The sequence below is a fragment of the Balaenoptera physalus genome (assembly GCF_965194825.1).
Source record: "Balaenoptera physalus genome assembly, chromosome: 5".
Taxonomy (NCBI): Eukaryota; Metazoa; Chordata; class Mammalia; order Artiodactyla; family Balaenopteridae; genus Balaenoptera; species Balaenoptera physalus.
In genome coordinates, this window is record NC_138884.1 from 106,007,753 (window position 1) to 106,026,569 (window position 18,817).

Below are 18,817 nucleotides of genomic sequence, written 5' to 3' on the forward strand. Positions count from 1 at the left end.
TCTATTCTCCTGCAGTAATTGTAGGAACAACGCTGGGAAAATTCCAGACTGTCTCCATGGTGCTCAGGGCCGACGGCAAAGGCACTTCTGTGCATGCTTGGGACAGAGCTGCCAAGAGGAGGGGGTGTCATGCCAGGGCTCCGGCCCTCTGATGGCAGGAGGAGACCACATGAGACGCTCAAGGGAGAGATGACACAGCGGGGAAGAGTGGAGATTTGACCTGGAGCGAAACCTTAGAGGTTCCAGGTTTTGTTTTAGGGAATGTTGGATATCCTGGTGTTCGTTAAAACAGCACACATGTTGTCTTCGATGGACTTTATCATAAACAGACACTAATCATTTTTGTCTGTTTTATATATATGGTAGGGGTCCACTTTGTTTGGAAGGGGGCTCCTCTGAGGAGCCTTTCTAACATTAGCATTTTCTGGTTCTATAGGCAGGCTTTGTTATCCCATCTGATGGATGGATAAATCGAGGCATTCATAGGAAGGTCATGCAGAAAGTTGGCTTTGCACTGTAGTAGTGACTGACCTTGGGCAAGTTAATTTCCCTGAGCTTCCACTAGCTCATTTCTAAGGGGGGAATGATAGTGCTCATTCAGCTGTACTGTTAATAAGGATGGGAACCAAATGCCAACTTTTTCTTTACTTGAGGCTCAGGCTTTGGGAATAAGCATCTAATCCACATTTGCCAAATTCTGACTTCTTCCTTCTCTCCCAGGCTGGCACCACACTTGCCATGATTAATTTAAGGTGCCCTGGTCAGTTTAGACATAGAAAAGGAAAAAAGAAATGTGTGCATTTGGTGTGTACCTAATGGAACTTCGGATCTGTTAGAACACGCACCCTCACTGTGGCAATTCTTTTGTAATAGCAATATTTCTTTTGTGGCCTGGGGGAAAAAAACTTTTTTCCCTTCCATTAAGGAACTAAACTCCAGCCCAATAGAATCTCTTCCAACCTTTCCTTATACTGCTTCCCAACTTGACCTTAACATGCTGTGTGACTTTTGGAGCCCCTCTTTACCTCCCTGGACCTCTCCTTCCTATAAAAAGAGGTGGTTGGGTCAGATGACATTAATGGATCTTCCAGCTCCGCAGTTTTTAAATTCTATGAGGATCTGGGAGTAAAAAAACCCTATGTTTCTTTTCCGCAGAAAAAAATTACCATCATTTGAAGTTGGCCACTTGGGGTCGCTAGCGATCTGAGACTGGCTGGTGAAGGACTAAAACATGTGGCACTTCAGCTAACAGATTTGGGGTGGTTTATGAAATTTTCTTTTTGTCTCTTCCTTTAGGTCCAAGATTCATCCGAAGGCGTGATCACATCATTAATGTTGAGTGGGCCATAAGCCCGTGCCAGAGACAGTGTTCTGAGCCAGGCCAGGGCATCCCAATGCCCACACCAAAAGAAAGGAGAAAAAAAGAAACAATAATCCTGGGACTCAATTGGCTTTCCTTTTCACTCCAACTGAAGTTGCTACATATTGTGGCCTTGCAATTCCTTGACTTGAAAAGTAGGTTTGGCAAAGTGAAACTGAAGGGCATAAAACTTGCCTTAGATGGTGGAATAAACCTTTGTCTCAGAGAATCGGGATTTATCAAAGGTAGCCGCATGGAAAATTTCCCATTGAAATGCTGATGAGTGTCTGTCTTGTCAGTTTTCCTGGTGGGCTTTGCCGATGTTTGAGGTGTAAGAGGGGCAGGCTTGGAGGTCCCTGTAGAAATCGGGGGGTTCGCTGAACAAGAAATAAAAATCTAAAAAGCACAGTATCTACCCCCACTGGGGATAGGGTCCCAGCAGCGTGCCCAGCACAGGCCAGATCCCTCTGTGGAAAGTTGGCTGAACCTTGCCCTTTGGGCACAAGGAAAAGCATCTCTCCTGCTAGGACTGCTGGATAGACACCCTTTTCCTACAGGATCCCGTGGCTTGGGGTTCCAGTGGAGTGCAGGGAAAGTATCCTAATGGAGACAGATTTCAAACTCCTGCTGTCTCTTTTCAGATCATAAATTACTGTTAATTCTGTTTATACCCCCTTTCCTCTCTTAATAGTTACAGAAACTGTCACTGACAACAAAATGAAGGCCCCAAGGGGTGTATGGCAACCCTGCTCCACCAGTGGGGAAGTAGCCAAGTGTTTCCTCATCCTACACGTCCCTGCAACAAAAGTTCAATATTTATAGACCACGGGTGCCCTTCTTTGCCTCCTACAATATCCTTTTGCAGTTTTGCTGTTAGGGAGCAGTGCCAAAGCTTCGATTTCTATTCAACTGGAAAGGGAAAGCTTTGTTTGTTTTTACGCTTTCTTTCCCTCCTCCAAATCCTGGAGGCTACAGAAGCCAGGTCTGTGGGTTGTGAGGCCTGGGGAAGAAGCTGTTGAGAAGTGGACCCCAGGATCTGCATGGTTTCTCCTTGTTCAAGCAACATCTTGCTTTGTAGAATAAAACCACCTGTGGTGTTTGACTAAGCCATCCTCACCTGAGGCGTATGCCCAAGCTGGAAGTGGGTCAGGCCTGCTTTTAAATTCTAGGTCAATCCACTTATTTAGCTGTTGACTTAATCTCTTAGAGTCTCAGTGTCCTCATCTGTAAAATGGGGATAATAATAATACTTTCCTAAGAGGGTGATTGGGAAGATTAAATAGTGTATAAAAAGTGGCTGAGGACTCATGAGACTTTGATAAATGCCAGTTGTTGTTTTTTTTTTAATATAAATTTATTTATTTATTTTTGGCTGCGTTGGGTCTTCGTTGCTGTGCGCGGGCTTTCTCTAGTTGCGGGGAGCGGAGGCTACTGTTCGTTGCGGTGCGTGGGCTTCTCATTGCAGTGGCTTCTTTTGTTGTGGAGCACGGGCTCTAGGTGCACGGGCTTCAGTAGTTGTGGCACGTGGGCTCAGTAGTTGTGGCGCATGGGCTTAGTTGCTCCGTGGCATGTGGGATCTTCCCGGACCAGGGCTCAAACCCATGTTGCCTGCATTGGCAGGCAGATTCTTAACCACTGCGCCACCAGGCAAGTCTCTATGCCAGTTCTTTTTAAAAATTTTTTAATTGAAATACAGTTGATTTACAATGTTGTGTTAGTTTCAGATGCACTGCAATGTGATTCAGTTATACATATATATATATATTCTTTTTTAGAATTTTTTCTAAAAAGAGTGGTTCTTTTTCCACTATAGGTTATTACGAGATATTGAGTATAGCTCCTGTGCTATAAAGTAGGTCCTTGTTGTTTATCTATTTTATATATAGTAGTGTGGATCTGTTAATCCCAAGCTCCTAATTTATCCCTCCCCCTCCTTTCCCCTTTGGTAACCATAAGTTTCTTTTCTATGTCTGTGAGTCTATTTTTGTTTTGTAAATAAGTTCGTTTGTATTATTTTTTTAGATCCCACATATAAGCAATATCATATGATGTTTGTCGTTCTCTGTCTGATTTACTTCACTTAGTATGATAATCTCTAGGTCCATCCATGTTGCTACAAATGGCATTATTTAACTCTTTTTTATGGCTGAGTAATATTCCATTGTATATATGTACCACATCTTCCTTATTCATTCCTCTGTCAATGGACACTTAGGTTGCTTCCGTGTCTTGGCTCTTGTAAATAGTAACTAGTGCTGCTATGTACACTAGAGTATAAATGCCAGTTCTTTTTTCTTTTTTGACCCGTGCTGTCCAAGATGGTAGCCATTAACCACATGTGGCTTTTGAGCACTTGAAATATGGCTACTTGAAACTGAGACGCGTTGGAAGTGTAACATACACATTGGATTTCAAAGACTTTATACAGAAAAAAAGAATTTAAAATATTTCACCAATAATGTTTTATACTGATTACATGTTGATATAATAATAATTACATATAATGGGTTAAATAAATATATTTTTAAAGTTAATTTCCTCTGCTTCTTTTTACTTTTTAAAAATATGGCTATGAGAAAAATTTAAATTATGCACGTGGCTTGTATTTGGGGCCCACATTATATTTCCATCAGACAGCCCTGCTCTAGTCCCTCCTTCATCCATCCCTCTATTCAAATTCATTCCTTCCTTTAAAGCCTAGCTCAAGCTTTCCTGTCCTCATGAGGCAGTAAGGCCAATCTCTTCCTTCTCTGAAATGTCCTGGAGGTTTTGTCATTGGAGAAAGTCACAATGTGGATGTTTGTAAGCTGAATTCAAGCAGGAAAAGCATGTAAAGTGTTTAGCCCAGTGCTTGGCAAATTATAAACACATAGCTATTGTAATCCTATTTTTCTTGTTATTATCATTGACATCTGGCTACCTAGTTCAGCGCTGGTTATATGCTGTCTCAGATCCTTCTTTAATTTCTTCTTGTGTGTTTAGTCTTGTTGAATATAATATCTCAGAGGACAGAGACCACATCATCTATTTCTCCTGGGTCTGTTCTTAACCCATAGGGCAGTGCTAGGCCCAGTGAATTCCCCCCTATGGTCACTCGTGGACAAAGGCAGAGCCTGTTGACCAACTGACTTGGCCCCTTAGAGCCATTGCCATTCTTCCCTTCACTCCACAGATATTTGTTCTTCCTAGGATGCTTTCTCCACCTCCCTTTCTTCATTGAGCTAACTCTTTTGCATCCTGAAAAATGTTAATAGTGGTCAATACGCATAGCACTCACTAAGTGCTCACCCTCCTCTAAATAGTTTACAGCCACCCTGTAAGGTGAGTATTATCGTTACTCTTATTTTACATTTGAGGAAACTGAGGCACTGAGAGGTTAGGTGACTCATTCATGTCACACAGCTAGTAAGTGGTGGAGGTGGTATTCAAACCCAGGTAGTTTGGTCCCAGAACCCTTGGGGCTCAGAGTCTCCAGGCTCAATGTCACCTTCACCAGGAGCCCTTCTGGAACACTTCTCCCCAATCTCCCACGTACTTACTCTTTTGCCCTCACCATCACATGTTTGTCATAGCACTTAACACCCATGATTGGAATCCCTGGCTTACAAGTCAGTTCCCCTCCTTGGCTTGACATCTCCCCAAAGACCTCAGCACCTGATGCCTCACGAGCCCTTGGTGAGTGCCCCATGGAAGAGAGAGCATGGCTTCATGCTGCTGGTGACAAGTTCTGCAAGGATTCAAAGAGGTGGGCCTAACAGAAGATCTTCCTCTTCCATGTCATCATCCTGTTATTTTTTTTCATTCCACTTACAGCGATCTTTAACCATCTTGAGTGTTTTTGTTTACTTGATTTAAAAAAATCTTTCCTTCTCCCAAAAATGAAGATGGGCAACTAATCCATTTTGTTCACTGTTCTACTCCAGTGCCTGGAACAGAATGTATATTCAGTAAATATTTGTTGAGTGTATAAATGCATGAATGAATTCATTGAGTGTCTACTCTATGCACCAGGCACTGGGTAAATGTCATGGTTCTTGCCTTCACAGGGTTTATAAGTTTATGGTGTGACGGTGGTGGTGGGGAAGATGGGACCAGAAGCAATAACAACATAGAGTTAGAGAAAGGACAGGAAAGGACTTGTTTTCAGCATGGGGGTGGAGTTCAGAAAGAGTTTTTGCGGGAAGTGACAACTGAGAAGAGACCCAAAACATAAATGGGAGATAGGCAAGCTGAAGAAGAAGGAAAGAGATGAATGATGGAGGAGATGGGAGGTGATCCCAGGTAGGGTGAAGGAGATGTGGGAAAGGTATGGCAATTTGGTTATTAACAACGCCATTGGGTGCAAAGAGTAGAAGCCGTGAGAAATGAATCAGGACACTTCATTGTCCAAGCCCTGGCAGTATTATGCCTTCTCTTTATAGATTCCCTTCTCCACCTCCAGCCACCTTTGTCATCCTTCTCAACTTTGTTTCTTTCTGGTTTGACTAGGTTCAGTAGAATGGTTTCATCAGGCATAGTTTGCATCTCTCCACTTTTCAGGAAGCTGAAGCACTCCTAGCTACCAATTTTATCATAATTCCTTACAGTTTTCTCATGATCTATCCTCTTCTATCTATTTTTGCATGAGTTATCATTTGATCCTACAATAACTAGCTGAGTTATTCTCAGCCTAGACCTGACACTTGTCTATTATCAGTCCCTTACCCTCATCCTACCATGATTCTCATAATTTTATTACTCTTCTTTGCTTGTTCCTACACAGATGCTTGATGTATGTCATTTAAGAACCTCCCAAGCCAAAAGTACCCTATCTGATGAATACTTAGAAGGTAGTAGGATATAATATTTATACTCAGATCTGTTCTGGGAGGTCAAGGGTATGTGTTGTTAGATTTTTATATTTTGGTATTTCCTTTGTTGTTGAGACAGTCTATTATATCTTTGGAAAGCTTGTACTATGTAGAAATTTCTTCTCATAATGAGTTTTGATGTGTCTACCTGTGGAGTACATCCCTTGGTCCTGGTTCTACAGTTGGTCCAGTGGGGACAGAATAACAAAGTAACTACATGCATCTGTGGCATAGTTTTTTCAAGAAGCTACAACTTTCCCTACATTATTAAAACAATATCATAATAGTGTTGATAGTTATAAGAAATAAGTGGTGGTGGCTGTCTTTTTATTGCAGGGAGAAGGCGTACAAGAGTGGGTGGTATTATGCCCTGGACATATCCAATGTGGTCCAGGCTTCTCTCTGGATGATGACCCTGACCAGGAACTTGCTTCTCACCTGTGAACCATTGTTGACAGTCAACAGTGAGGCCAACAGCACATCCACCAGTATCCAGGGGTTATTCTTTGGTAAAAACACAGTGGAGAGGCAGAGGAATTGGAACCACTGCCACCAAGAGAATTGGGGGAGAGGGGGAGTATAGCCAAGTCATATGATTTCCTCCCACCCCCATCTCCAAATGCCACAATTGGGGATCTCTTGGAAGGACAACAGGCAAGCTGAGGTGTGACCATCAGATATAGAAAAGGTCTCCTGGAGGGGAAACTGGGGGGAGCTCAGGGGCCTAAGAGACAGGGTCACACTGCTACTCAGACTCCTCAGTGTATGAATTGGGTGCAGTATGAAAATTTTACTGAGATCTGAATCCAGCACCCCTGTACCCTGGCCATTTTAGAACACAAAATGAGGAAATGAGTTGAGAAAGAGAACGGAATTCCCTTCCCTTTCCCAGCAGAACAGAGATCTCAAAGCACCTAAATTGAAACAAATGAGTTCATTACTTTTCCTTTAAACTCTGTTTACACTTGCTGCATTCAGAGTTTAAGTAATGCGGTCTCCTAAGACCCCTTTGTTATGAAAGAAGTCTGAATTCAAGATGACAACTGATTTGTGGGGCTTTAGCTAGGGCAAGCTAATCTGGGCAAACAAACCCGGATGCTGTCATTCTATTTGTTAAAAAATTATATTCTGATTCCTGCTTCTATTAGGCTGTTGGGCAAAACAATAGCATATTAAGAACGTCACCTTTGACGGTTTAGCACTCCTTTATTTTTTTCTTTTAACAAAAATAGGAAATTTCCATTTTCATATAGTAATATCAAGATACTCTGCTACATTGAATCAACTGGTAGGTTTTGAAAATAAGCATAACAAACCATATAAAAAATAAGAAAATCTACTTTTAGGGTTTTAGATTCATGCCGTTTAATTGTTCGTCTATTTCCGTGATAAGGTGAGACCGGTCCTGTGTCACCGGAGGGACTGTATCCTGCTGTTTTTTTCCCATCCTCATTTACAATGATTATGTTATCAGGCTAGCCAGGCAAAAGGGTGGAGCAACTATAATTTCAAAGCAGGATTAGGTTGAAATAACGAGGTCACCAAGTTGTGGTTACCAAGGCAACATCACATCTAAGAATATGGGATGCTTCTAGGAGATGAGGCAAAGCCCGGAGCCTTTTTTCCCTCTTTGCACAAAAATCACTCACTTCCTAGATAAAAACTGCTTATTAATTGCTTTTAAACACATCTATTCTTTATTTTTAGGAAACAGTTTTTAAAATAAAACCTTGATTTAACATTTTTATTATTATTTTTTAACCAGTAATAAATATCAGAATCATCGATTGGATCATTGTTTTCTTCTCCCTTTTGGGATTTCATGTTTACTTTCTTTTCTTCCAGTTTTTTCCTTTCTTTCTTCCCTTCCTTCCTCCCTCCCTCCCTCCCTTCCTTTCTCGTTTAATATTGAAGGGAAAAGACATGGAACAAAAAGAGGAAATTGAAAGTTGGGTGCTCTGGTCAGACTTTGAGATTATAAAATTGTGATAGGTGATAAACACTATAACCTACACCCGGAATACTAATCTCACCTCCCACCACCTCCCCCCGCCCACCGAAAATTACTGAGCTCAAGAGGGCATAACCTTGGTCTTCATTGTCTTTTCTTAAAATTTCAATCCATCTTTAAAATTGTGGACTATGGAGGCAAAGCAGCCGAGAGGCAGAAGATCCAGCTGGCTGTGTTTTTGATCAATATCAGCTATGGGTCCAAACGATTCCCACCAATTAACCTCTTTTTCCTTTGAATTCATTTCTGTTGTCTGAGTTTCCAGATAATGGCTTCAACTTTCTTCATCTTATTAAAAAGAAAAAGAAAAAAAAAGCAAGCTTATTTTAATATGAGCTTGTGTTTGTGAAGCACAGATTTTACTTAGGTCTTTTTTTTTTTTAAAAAAAGAACATTTCTGACCCAGTGTTGAATCAGTGGACACAGCGATTGGAACCGTCAGATTCCCTTACATTACAACATGACTGCCCTTTAGGACATGTTAGCTGCTCACCTTTTGCCCTGGCTTTGCATAAGGAGTAGGAAGTATGCTCGCAAACAGAACTCTATTAGTGTGGCGATATTTCCACCTCCTGGTAATCCATATCAGAGGATTCCCGTTGCCTTCATCGTTTCCGATTTGAGCCTGCAGTGATGGAAATCGTGCTGGTTCCAGAGCCTGCCTGATCCCCATTTGAAGTGTTGCTGTGTGACCCTGGACAGGTGAAGTCACCTCTCTGACTTTCTTCCTGGGTGAGGACTGAACAAGATGTCACGGAAACAGCTGTTAGCTCAATGTCTGACACCTGTAGGACCTCAAAATAAACCTCAACATAAATAATAAAGATGTCTATGAAGTTAATCTCTTTCCTTCCCATCTTTCTCCCTCCTTATCTTTACCCTTAGTATCATCAGAAGTTTTCCTAAAATATAAATCAGATTATATCATGTCCCTGCTGTACTCAGTTGAATAGTGGCTTCCCCAAATTCATGTCTGTGGAATCTTTGACTATGACCTTATTTGGAAATAGAGTCTTTGCTAATGTAATCAAATTAAGATTAAAGTCATCCAGGATCAGGGTGAGCCCTAAATCGAATATGACCAGAGTCCATATATGAAGAGGGACATTTGGGCACAGAGACACAGATGCACAGAGAGGAGAAAGCCACGTGGTAACAGAAGTAGAGATTGGGGTAACGTGTCTACAAGCCAAGGAACACCAAAGATTGCTGGCAACCACCGGAAGTTAGGAAGAGGTTGGGAAGGCACCTCACCTAGAGCATCCAGAGGGAGCATGGTCCCGTGGACACCTGGGTTTCAGACTTTTAGTCTCCAGAACTGTGAGAAAATAAATTTCTGGTTTTTTTTAAGCCACCCAGTTTGTGATCATTTGTTCCAGCAGCTCTAGGAAACTAATACAGGTGCTTACAGCCCTGCTGTGGTTCTCCTTGTCATTAGAGTGAGGTCTAGAATTCCTAACCTTGTTCAGGTACACTAGATCTGCCCCTGGATGGTCTCTCCAGCCTCATCACTCCCCATCCTTTCCTCTGAACTTAATGTCTTTCATTCTCTCCAAGCAGAGCTCTCTCTTAGCCGGAGCCATCTCTTAAAGACTGTTTGCCCATCTCTTCTTGGAACAAGCCTTACAAGCCCGGTCACCTGGTTAACTCCTACATATCTTACAGGTGTCAGCTTAAGCCTCCCTTCCTTAGAGGTCTTCCTTGACACGGAGACTGGTGTAAGCCCCTCCACATGTTCCCTCAGTGCTGGTCAACATACATCCAGTTACTTACTTCAAAGGTTGTCTTCCCAGCTAGACCAGGAGCTCGAGGAGGTCAGGACCTGCTTTTGTTCTTGCTTACAGCTGTGTTCCTACGTCCCAGCACAGGGCCTTGCATAGTGCAGGCCCACAGTATGAACTGAGTGATTCATTAAATGAATGACTGAATAAATGACTATTTGGCGTGAGTTTAAAACTCTAGTAAGATTTGGTGAGATGTTGGCATGTTGCTGATGGGGTCAGAGATAAAACAGTAGCTAATTGCAACTTGAATTGATTACCATGAATTGAAATTGATAGGGATTTTGATTGTTTTCATGACATATAGACCCAAAGTTTCTCCTTCCTCCCATTTTATTGTCTCCTTTTAACTAAAAATTAATATATGTTCATGGTAAAAAATGAAAACATTTCAGTGAAAAGTAAGTTTTCTTTCCATCTCAAATCCAAGTCTTCTACTGCCTTCCCTAGAAGAAACAATTATCATGAGTTAATAATAATAAATATTAGATAAAAATAATAAATTATTTTGAGTGAAATATTTTAAGCATGTAAAATATATATTATACACAATGTTCTGCAGTTTGCTTTAGTCACTTAAATTATATCTTAGAGTTCATTTAGTGTTGGCATGTGTAATTATATCTCATTCTTTTTTTATTGGCTGCAATTTATTTAATTTATTTAACTAGCCCACAAATGTTGGAGATTTACATGGCTTCCTGCCTTTTGATATTACAAACAATCCTTCTTGTACATGGATCTTTGTAAGAGTACAAGTGTAGAATAAGTTTCTGAAGGTGATATTGTTATGCCCCGGAAAACATTATATGGTCAGAGTAACCCAACTACAAATGTACTGGGCCAAGTGATCAACAGCAGAATGAGAATAATTTTGATTTAAAAAAAACTTTCAAGTATTGATAGAGTATGAATAGAGGGCGAAATGGCTATTCAGTGGATTATTAAAGGTTAAATTTTTTTTTTTGTCTTAGAGCTACTCATTTTTTTTTTTTTCTAACTTGGGTCAACAGATTCCAAATAAAATGGCACCTTGACAAATTCTGAAATTATCATTCTATTTTTTATTGCTTTTGTCAACCATATGGTTAATTATGATATTGGCTAGATTTTTAATGAAATACATTAAAGAGAAGGATCAAATTAGGTAAAAAAAGGAAGTACTGGCCAAAAATAATTTTACATTTTAAAAAACTAAACACAAGCAAAATCTTACTTGAATTTCAGAGAGATTTAGGTAATCATTGTGAACTTATTGTGCTAGTCTGGAGTACGTGTGTTGAGATGCTTTAAAAAACAAAACTTTTACAGAATTAGAAAATTCACAGAACCAAGATTCTTGTAACATATACAACATGATTTTGAAGACTTGAGATACTTATAAGTCAGGAGAAGAGGGACTTATGATCTAAAAAATCAAGACATATTGCAGCCTTCTTAGAAATAGGGGAATAAAAAGTCCAAATAAAAAATGGCAAGTTTTAAGCACTAGGAGTGCTAGGAATTTAATTCAATAGTCATTTATTAAGGACTTACTGTGTGTGTAGTTTTAAAGAGTATTAGAGGAATGACTTTTAACCAAAAGAACTGGAATTTGTAATCCAAGACAACCATTTCTGAGGACAACACTGCTTTATTCTGTAGAATTTCTCACTGAAAAAATAAAGTAGAAATATGAATTGCTAGAAATCATTTTACTATAAACGTGTGTTTAACCTTTCATCCAGTAATTCCGGTTTTTGAAATTTATCCTGAAAGGAGACAATCTTAGATGTGAGAAAGGTTGAGAAAGAGAGATAGGAAGATAGATAGATAGATAGATAGATACCTGATAGACAGAGATTGCTCTCCAAAGGTATGTTTTCAGGTTGTTTTTGCACCAGATGTGAGCTAGCTTCTCCTTGCCCTGCCCCTTGGAGGTCAGGATAAAAGTGGGAGATGTTCTGACTGTCTGCCTCCTGATTCCTTCTTTTCATGCAGCTTCTCTTTTCACATGTCAATCCAGACATGAAAACCAGCTCCTGCATCAGTTCTGGAGGAAAAAACCGCCAAAAATATTACCTAAGAGCCAAGATTCATGGGGACGGCTGCAGTACAAACCATGTTCTATTCTCCAGGGTTTGTTGGGTCACCCTGTGATCAGGGCCCCTCTCGTGGCCACCCAGCACCCGCCATCACATCCTGCCCACCTCTCTCTCTCTTCACTCCTCCATTCTTTCCTTCCACTTGCTCTGTTTCTGTCAGAACAATGAGAAATTCCATCTCCTGTTTCAGTAAGGCCAGTTAATTCCTATTCTTTGAAGTTTGGGGGGCCAGTAGCCATACAACCCTTAGAATATCACTGTACCTCCAAACTCTTACTAAGAGTTTTCCCCAAATAAAGTTTCTCTCCTAAAAGAAATTTTAGCACCAGATGTTTAAACAATATTTTGTTTTTACATCGCTCTATTTTTACCATAGTAGTAAACATTTGAAAACAATCTAAATGGCCAGAAATAGGAGAATGGTTGGATAATTTATAATCCTACCTATATTGACTATTATACTGTCCTAAAGATTTTGTTTACAAAGATATTTGTCTGTTCATCCATTCATTTATTCATTCAGCAAGTGTTTACTGAGGGTCTATTATGACTTGAGAGCTGTGTTAGGCATTGGAAATAGAGTAGCGTGAACAGAAGAGACAAAAATCTCTGTTACAGTCTAACAGGAGGATAGATATAAAACAGTTTTATATTAACTAATGAAGTACAGTTGTGACAAGTGCTATAAACCAGCAGTACCAAGTGCTGGGAAATTGCAGAAGGGGGCTCCAGAACTGATCTGGAGGAAGTAAACTTTGGAGGTTGTATCTGAAGCCCTGTTATCTAGCCAAGTGAGGAGTGAGTGGTGGTGGGAGAATTCCAGGCAGAGGGCACAGCATGTGTAAAGGCCCTGGGGTGGAAAGAAACAGGCTGAGTTTGAAGAACAGAAAAAGAGTCAATTGGGCTGGAGTATAGAGAGCAAAGCAGGGATGATGTGAAGTGTATCTGGAGAAGATGCTGGGGTGAGAACATGTAGAACCTTTGGGGCTGCATTAATAAATTTGGACTTTTGTCCTAAAAATAAGAGGAAAACTTTGAATGTTTTAAACAGCAGGGTGACTTGAGATTTGGGTTTTAGATCAGTCTGGCTGCAGTGTAGAATGGACTGCTAGAGATCAAGAGTAGATATAATGGAACCCATTAAGAAGCTAGTGAAGGTGTTCTGGCAGGAGATGATGGTGTTTTGCCAATTAGTCAAGCCAGGCACCTAGGACTCATCTTTGTCACACACACTCCTTCTCCAGCATCCAATCTACCACCAACTCTTATCAATTCCAATTCCTAAATGTATGTCAAACTCATCTAATTTCCTCCTTCTCCATTGTTCACATGAAAACTTTAGTGGTACTTATACTGCTAGTAGCTAACACAAATGGAGTTTCTAGTGTGAATCTGACTGTATTCTAAGTACTTGTTTAAGCAACAACAAAACAACAAGAGCACAACTAATATTTGGGTAGCCATGAGAGATACTCAACTGAGATTCACTTCCCCTTTCCTCTGGGCACATGGTAGGACTGTACTTCTTTGTCCTCATGTGGTTGGATGAGGCCATATGACCACAATGGCCAATGACTTTTCAGTGTAAGTGTGGCATGTCACCTACATTATGGAATATTTACTTGCTGGTGCAAGACCTTCCAGCCTCTCTTTCCCTCTGACATGGCAACCAGCAATGTTCAAGATAATGTTGACAGTCAGCCTGGGTCCTTGAGTGGTGTGATGAACAGAAATCCCTTATAGATCCATTCAATGTGTAGCATGAAGAAGAAATAAATCCTAATTGTTTTAAATCACTGAAACACTGAGGTTGTTTGTTAACACAGCACATCCTAACTTATCCTGACACAAATATTTGTTGAACTCTTGCTGTATCCTAGGAACTTAGGAAGTGCTTTGCATTTGTCATCTTACTTAATTTTTATGGCAAGTTTATGAGGTAGGTATGGTTATTGCCTTCATTTTAGATGAGGAAACTGAGACATAGAGCAAGTAACTTGCCCCAGATAACAAGTTAGTGAAAAAGCTGGGATTCGAGCCCAGGAATTATGGCTCGACTAAGCTGCCACTTTCTAATGGACATTGTGCAAGGCCTTTAGAGATAATAAAAGAAGAATGGCATACAGCTCTTGCCTTTGAAGATATCCTCAATTTATTTGGGAAGAGCAAGGCACATATTTGTGAAAACTTAACTGACAAAATTAGGCACAAGTTTCATATAAATACCAAAGGAACTGTATTGTCAACATGCACTTTGGCAGCAGTGTTCAGAGGAGGGAGAGATAACTATGAGATTTGGGGACAGAAGAAAACTTCCTGCAGATGGGAACTGATCTGTGATATGAAGGAAAATGGAAGTTTGGAAAGGAATTGAATAGGCAAAATTTTTAGTTGAGATTCTCTAGAAATATAAGTTCCAAGAGGATATAGACTATAGTTTTTACTCTCTGAATACTTGTCAAAATTTCTAAACATTTGAGGAACTAAATAAGTCATAAGAACCCATTACAAATGAAATTTCCTAACCAGATCAATATTCCCCATTCTTCACTGGACATCAGTGCTTGACTTCCCCTTGGCATCTCAAACCCAATCTGTCCAAACCTGATCCTTCTTGATTAATGATGTCAATTTCCACCTAACCATTCAAGATAAAAACCTTATCATCCATTTCTCCTCTCCTCCTTTATTCTCCCTATTTAATTGGCCAATGTGTTCTATAATTCTAAATCAGAAATGTCTTTCTGATTGACTCCTCTTTATTCCTGTTGCTAATACTTCAAATTAGGCCAGCATCTTCTCCAACTTAGACAATTACAAAAGCTTCCATAAATGTTCTTCTCCCTTTTCTCTCATCCTCCACACAGCCCCCAGCGATCCAATCTACTTTATTGCTCCCCTAACTTCAAATTTCCATTGGCTTTCCACTTCATCCCTAGGAAAATGACATCCTCCTTAACATGGTAAATAAGATCCTGAGAACCTGTCCTTCTCTACCTTTCTGGCTTCATCTTGTGTTTGCACTCCCATACTGCTTACTGTTCAGAGACCTGGGCTGCACTCTGGCCTCGGATACCTTGTTGCCTTTGCGATGCTGTTTCCTTATGACAGAATATCCTTCCTTTGCTTCTCCAGCTGACCAATTCCTTCTTGTCATTTATAACCCAAGCCAATGACACTTTTCCAGGGAGGCTTCCATAACTTCTTTGTAGGGGTTGTGGATCCCTTTTTCATGTCATGTAGCACTTATCATTTATCTGAGTGTAACACCGGTATATCTAATTATTTGTTTCCAGATCTTCCTTCCTTATTAAGCTGCATGATGTCTTCTTATTCTTTTAGGGAGGCGCTTACCCCTGTGCCTTTATGTAGGTCCTAAATACAAGTCCTTATGTTGCTACTGTGAGGGATGAAGCGATTGTCTTGATTTGATCTTATTGGTGAGAAGAAAGGAAGATGCCTACTCTATGGATTTCTCTTTAAGTCTTCCTAGTCACTGGGAAGATTTCATGGCCATGGACAAAGGGAATCAGTACTTGAATGCTTTTCTCTGCTCTCAGCAGCAGAATCAGACCTTGTGTCCTTCACCAACAAGCATGAGACCAAGAAAGTCTTGGCCAGAGTGTTCCAGCTAGGAACACCCCCAGAATTACAGAGGTTCCCAGATCGAAGTTTCAGGGGGGCAGTCAGAAATCCTCGGTGTGTACTTTCCTTCCACTTGTTGAAGCCTTCTTTGGTACAAGAAGTGAGGTGTTCACAAGGAGAAAATAGTGGGTTCTAGGCTCCTCCCCTTGCTTTTTAGTTTCCTCTTTTTTTTTTTTTTAAAAAAAAATAGAAGTATAGTTGACGTACAGTGTTGTGTTAGTTTTAGGTGTACAGCAAAGCGATTCGGATATATATATATATATATATATATATATATATATATATATGTTTTCAGATATTTTTCTTCTTAGTTTCCTCTTAAATGAAGGTATCCTGCAGTCAGCTGATCATCCACCCCTTAGTAAAAAGGCCCATTTTACATATATATAGCATATCTTGAATGTTTGCTGTGTGTTGACTATGCATGGCTTGGATAATTTAGACATGGAACAATATCTCAATTGAAAAATAAACACACACACACACACAGGCCAAAGGATCATTTCACCTGGATATGCCTAGAATTTCCTGGGTAGTCAGGTGAGCAAAGTTCATCGTCTAGACTAATGGCTAAACTTCAGTGTTGGTTCATTATCATTTTCCTTTCAAATTAGTTTATACATGAATATAATATAGAAGATCCAACTTGAATTTGTATCCAAATTCTACTGCCCAAATCAGCAGTGTAAACATGGCCCAAGGTTCCAGCCTCCCTCCCCCGTTGGGAATTCTTGGGAAATGTTGCCTTTGCTTCTCTAGGCATCACCATCTCTTGCTTCTCTGATTAAATTGATTTTCCTCAGGATGAACCTCTCCCCTGTACTTACTCAGAGTCTTGTGGATGGAAAAACACATTATACATTCCATGTGGAAGATAGCTCCCTGGGTATGATTATTTTTAACCATGTGGAGTTTCATGAAATATACAAACGTTTTGAACAGAATTTTGAGATAGAGCAGGTGTTGTACTTTGTGACTGAGCCTCCAAAAGCGTTCAGTCTGGTGGTTATCTGTCCTAAAGGCAACCAAGTTCTCTTTCCTCATTCCTCTTCTGCCACCTTCTCCTCCTCTCCCCAGATTTTCAAGGGTTTGGTCCCAGCTCAGATGTGGAAGCTAGGGGAATCAAGTGGAAGAAATAAACTGAGGGGCCATTGCTGCAAGTAAGTTCAGCAAAATGTCAGAAAGATATACAGCATCAATAGCTTTTAAAAATATACCAGTAATAAGCTATGTCAATAAATATTTTTTATAGCTGTCTATAATAGGAAAACAGTCTTATTTAGCAAGAAGATATTTATATTAGTTTGACTCCACCTAATATATATATTTAAAAAACAGCAGTGTATCTGAGAAAAATGTAATAATATGGCATTAATGACTAGTCACTGGGTATTTTAAATAACTCCACAGAGAAGTGTAGACCCTTTCTTCATGAACTTTTGTCACATGACATTATGATGTTACTGCAGAATAGATTAAAAACAGCACCTAATTTCTGTTCCGCCACAATTAGAGGTGAGGTTACAGCCCGGTTCATTAATCTTTCAGATAAGAAATAAACTTGTTTTCCCTAAACTGTTACAAGATTGATACCCTTACTCCTGTTGCGTTTTGTTTATTTGGCAGGTAAACTGTCTGGGCTTGTGGGCACAGTACTTGATTTGTCACCTCAGGATAAGATAATTTGGGATCTTTCACATTTCCAAATCATGTCACGCTGAAGCAGTTGAACCAGCTGACAAATGAGATGTGCCTGCAATGCAGCTCCAGAAGGGGAACGCTGCGAGAGGGTGGCCGTGTGAGTGGTGTGTTGGTTTATTAACAGACATGTTTGATTCTGGAGGTTAATGCTTTTGCGCATGAGAATATTACGCACCACACAATCTGCATCCCGGAAGCAGACGCAGAGCTGCTGGGAGGTGGGTCGGGCCGCCAGCAGCTTGGTCTCTGAACTTCTGCTGTGGTGAGGTGGCTTCACGGGAAGTGGCATAGTCATGTTTCCCGCAAGTTCATGCTCCTGTCTTTCTAGAACTGGACTCTTTCTAGCCGTTGTTGTTTGTCTGTTTTCATTTCCCTGTTGCCTACGGAAGACTTTTTTTTTTTAATTTGGGAACCCTGCCAGCCTATGCAAACTGTTGCACGGTCCCTAGTCCAGCACTGAATCATGTCGTTGTTTCAATTATGCACAATTATATATCAGATAATAGTAGTAAAAATAACTAACGTTCATTGAAGTGATTGCCTTACACCAGGCACTGCTCCAAAGGTTTTCATGGATAAACTGATTTCATCCTCACATCAAGATGACGTGAATACTATTACTTTCATCATATTGTAGACAAGGAAACAAGCACAGAGTAATTTGTCCAAGATCATTACTTAAGGGGAGAATCTCAACAAATGCCCTTTCAACCCAAATAAAAGCAGCTGCAGAGCAGCATGCGGCGTGGCTGTCACTCTGAGTTATGGTGACATGTGGCTCACTTAGGTAGGGATGACCTCATTCGGGGGCCATTCAGATTTCTGCATTTGTCCCACTGGGCCCTAGAGTCTGGCATTTAATATGAACACCTGTTGAGATAGCCTCCTTTGACAACGCACAAAAATGGTTCCTTGACCCCTAGCAGAAAGGTGTCTACCCTGAATCAAGGCTTTTATACCAGAGGCTGAGAATTCTTGGTGTTTTTCTCTGCAATTGCTCCATGAATCCTTGCTCACTGGATTTCTGTAGGGCTGGGTTCCCCTGATAGCTACTACACAGGTTTGTGTAACAAGACCGTAATGGCATCCTTTCCTTTTCTCCTTCTCTTCCTCCCCGCCTCCTCTGCCTTCTTTTCCTCCTCCTTCTCCATTATGCTTTCTGTTAAAGGGCCATTGAACTTGGAACACTGTCTCATGGATTCTGCTGTTCACTTGGTCTGCTTTTTCCTGTAAAGGTGGGAGTTCAGCAATGCTCTTCCGGAAAAAAGATGGCAGCCAACTTGACTACAGTCTGAGAAAGATTCCTGCATGCCCCGAAGTCATTGAAAAAAAAAAAAAACAAACCCTGTTTTTTACAAATCAACTTTATTGAGGTATAATTTTTT

At 40.5% G+C, this 18,817-nt stretch overlaps 1 protein-coding gene across 1 annotated transcript in view; it reads left to right on the top strand.

The window, feature by feature from the left end:
- The window catches only part of LOC309661217 (uncharacterized protein), a 174,956-nt gene that overhangs the window by 147,686 nt on the left and 8,453 nt on the right, over positions 1 to 18,817 (top strand). Inside the window, exon 5 of the mRNA XM_082462675.1 lies at positions 1,297 to 18,805. Within this exon, the coding sequence (XP_082318801.1) occupies positions 1,297 to 1,350 (54 nt within the window). The 3' untranslated portion in view covers positions 1,351 to 18,805. The remainder of the gene's footprint in view (positions 1 to 1,296; positions 18,806 to 18,817) is intronic.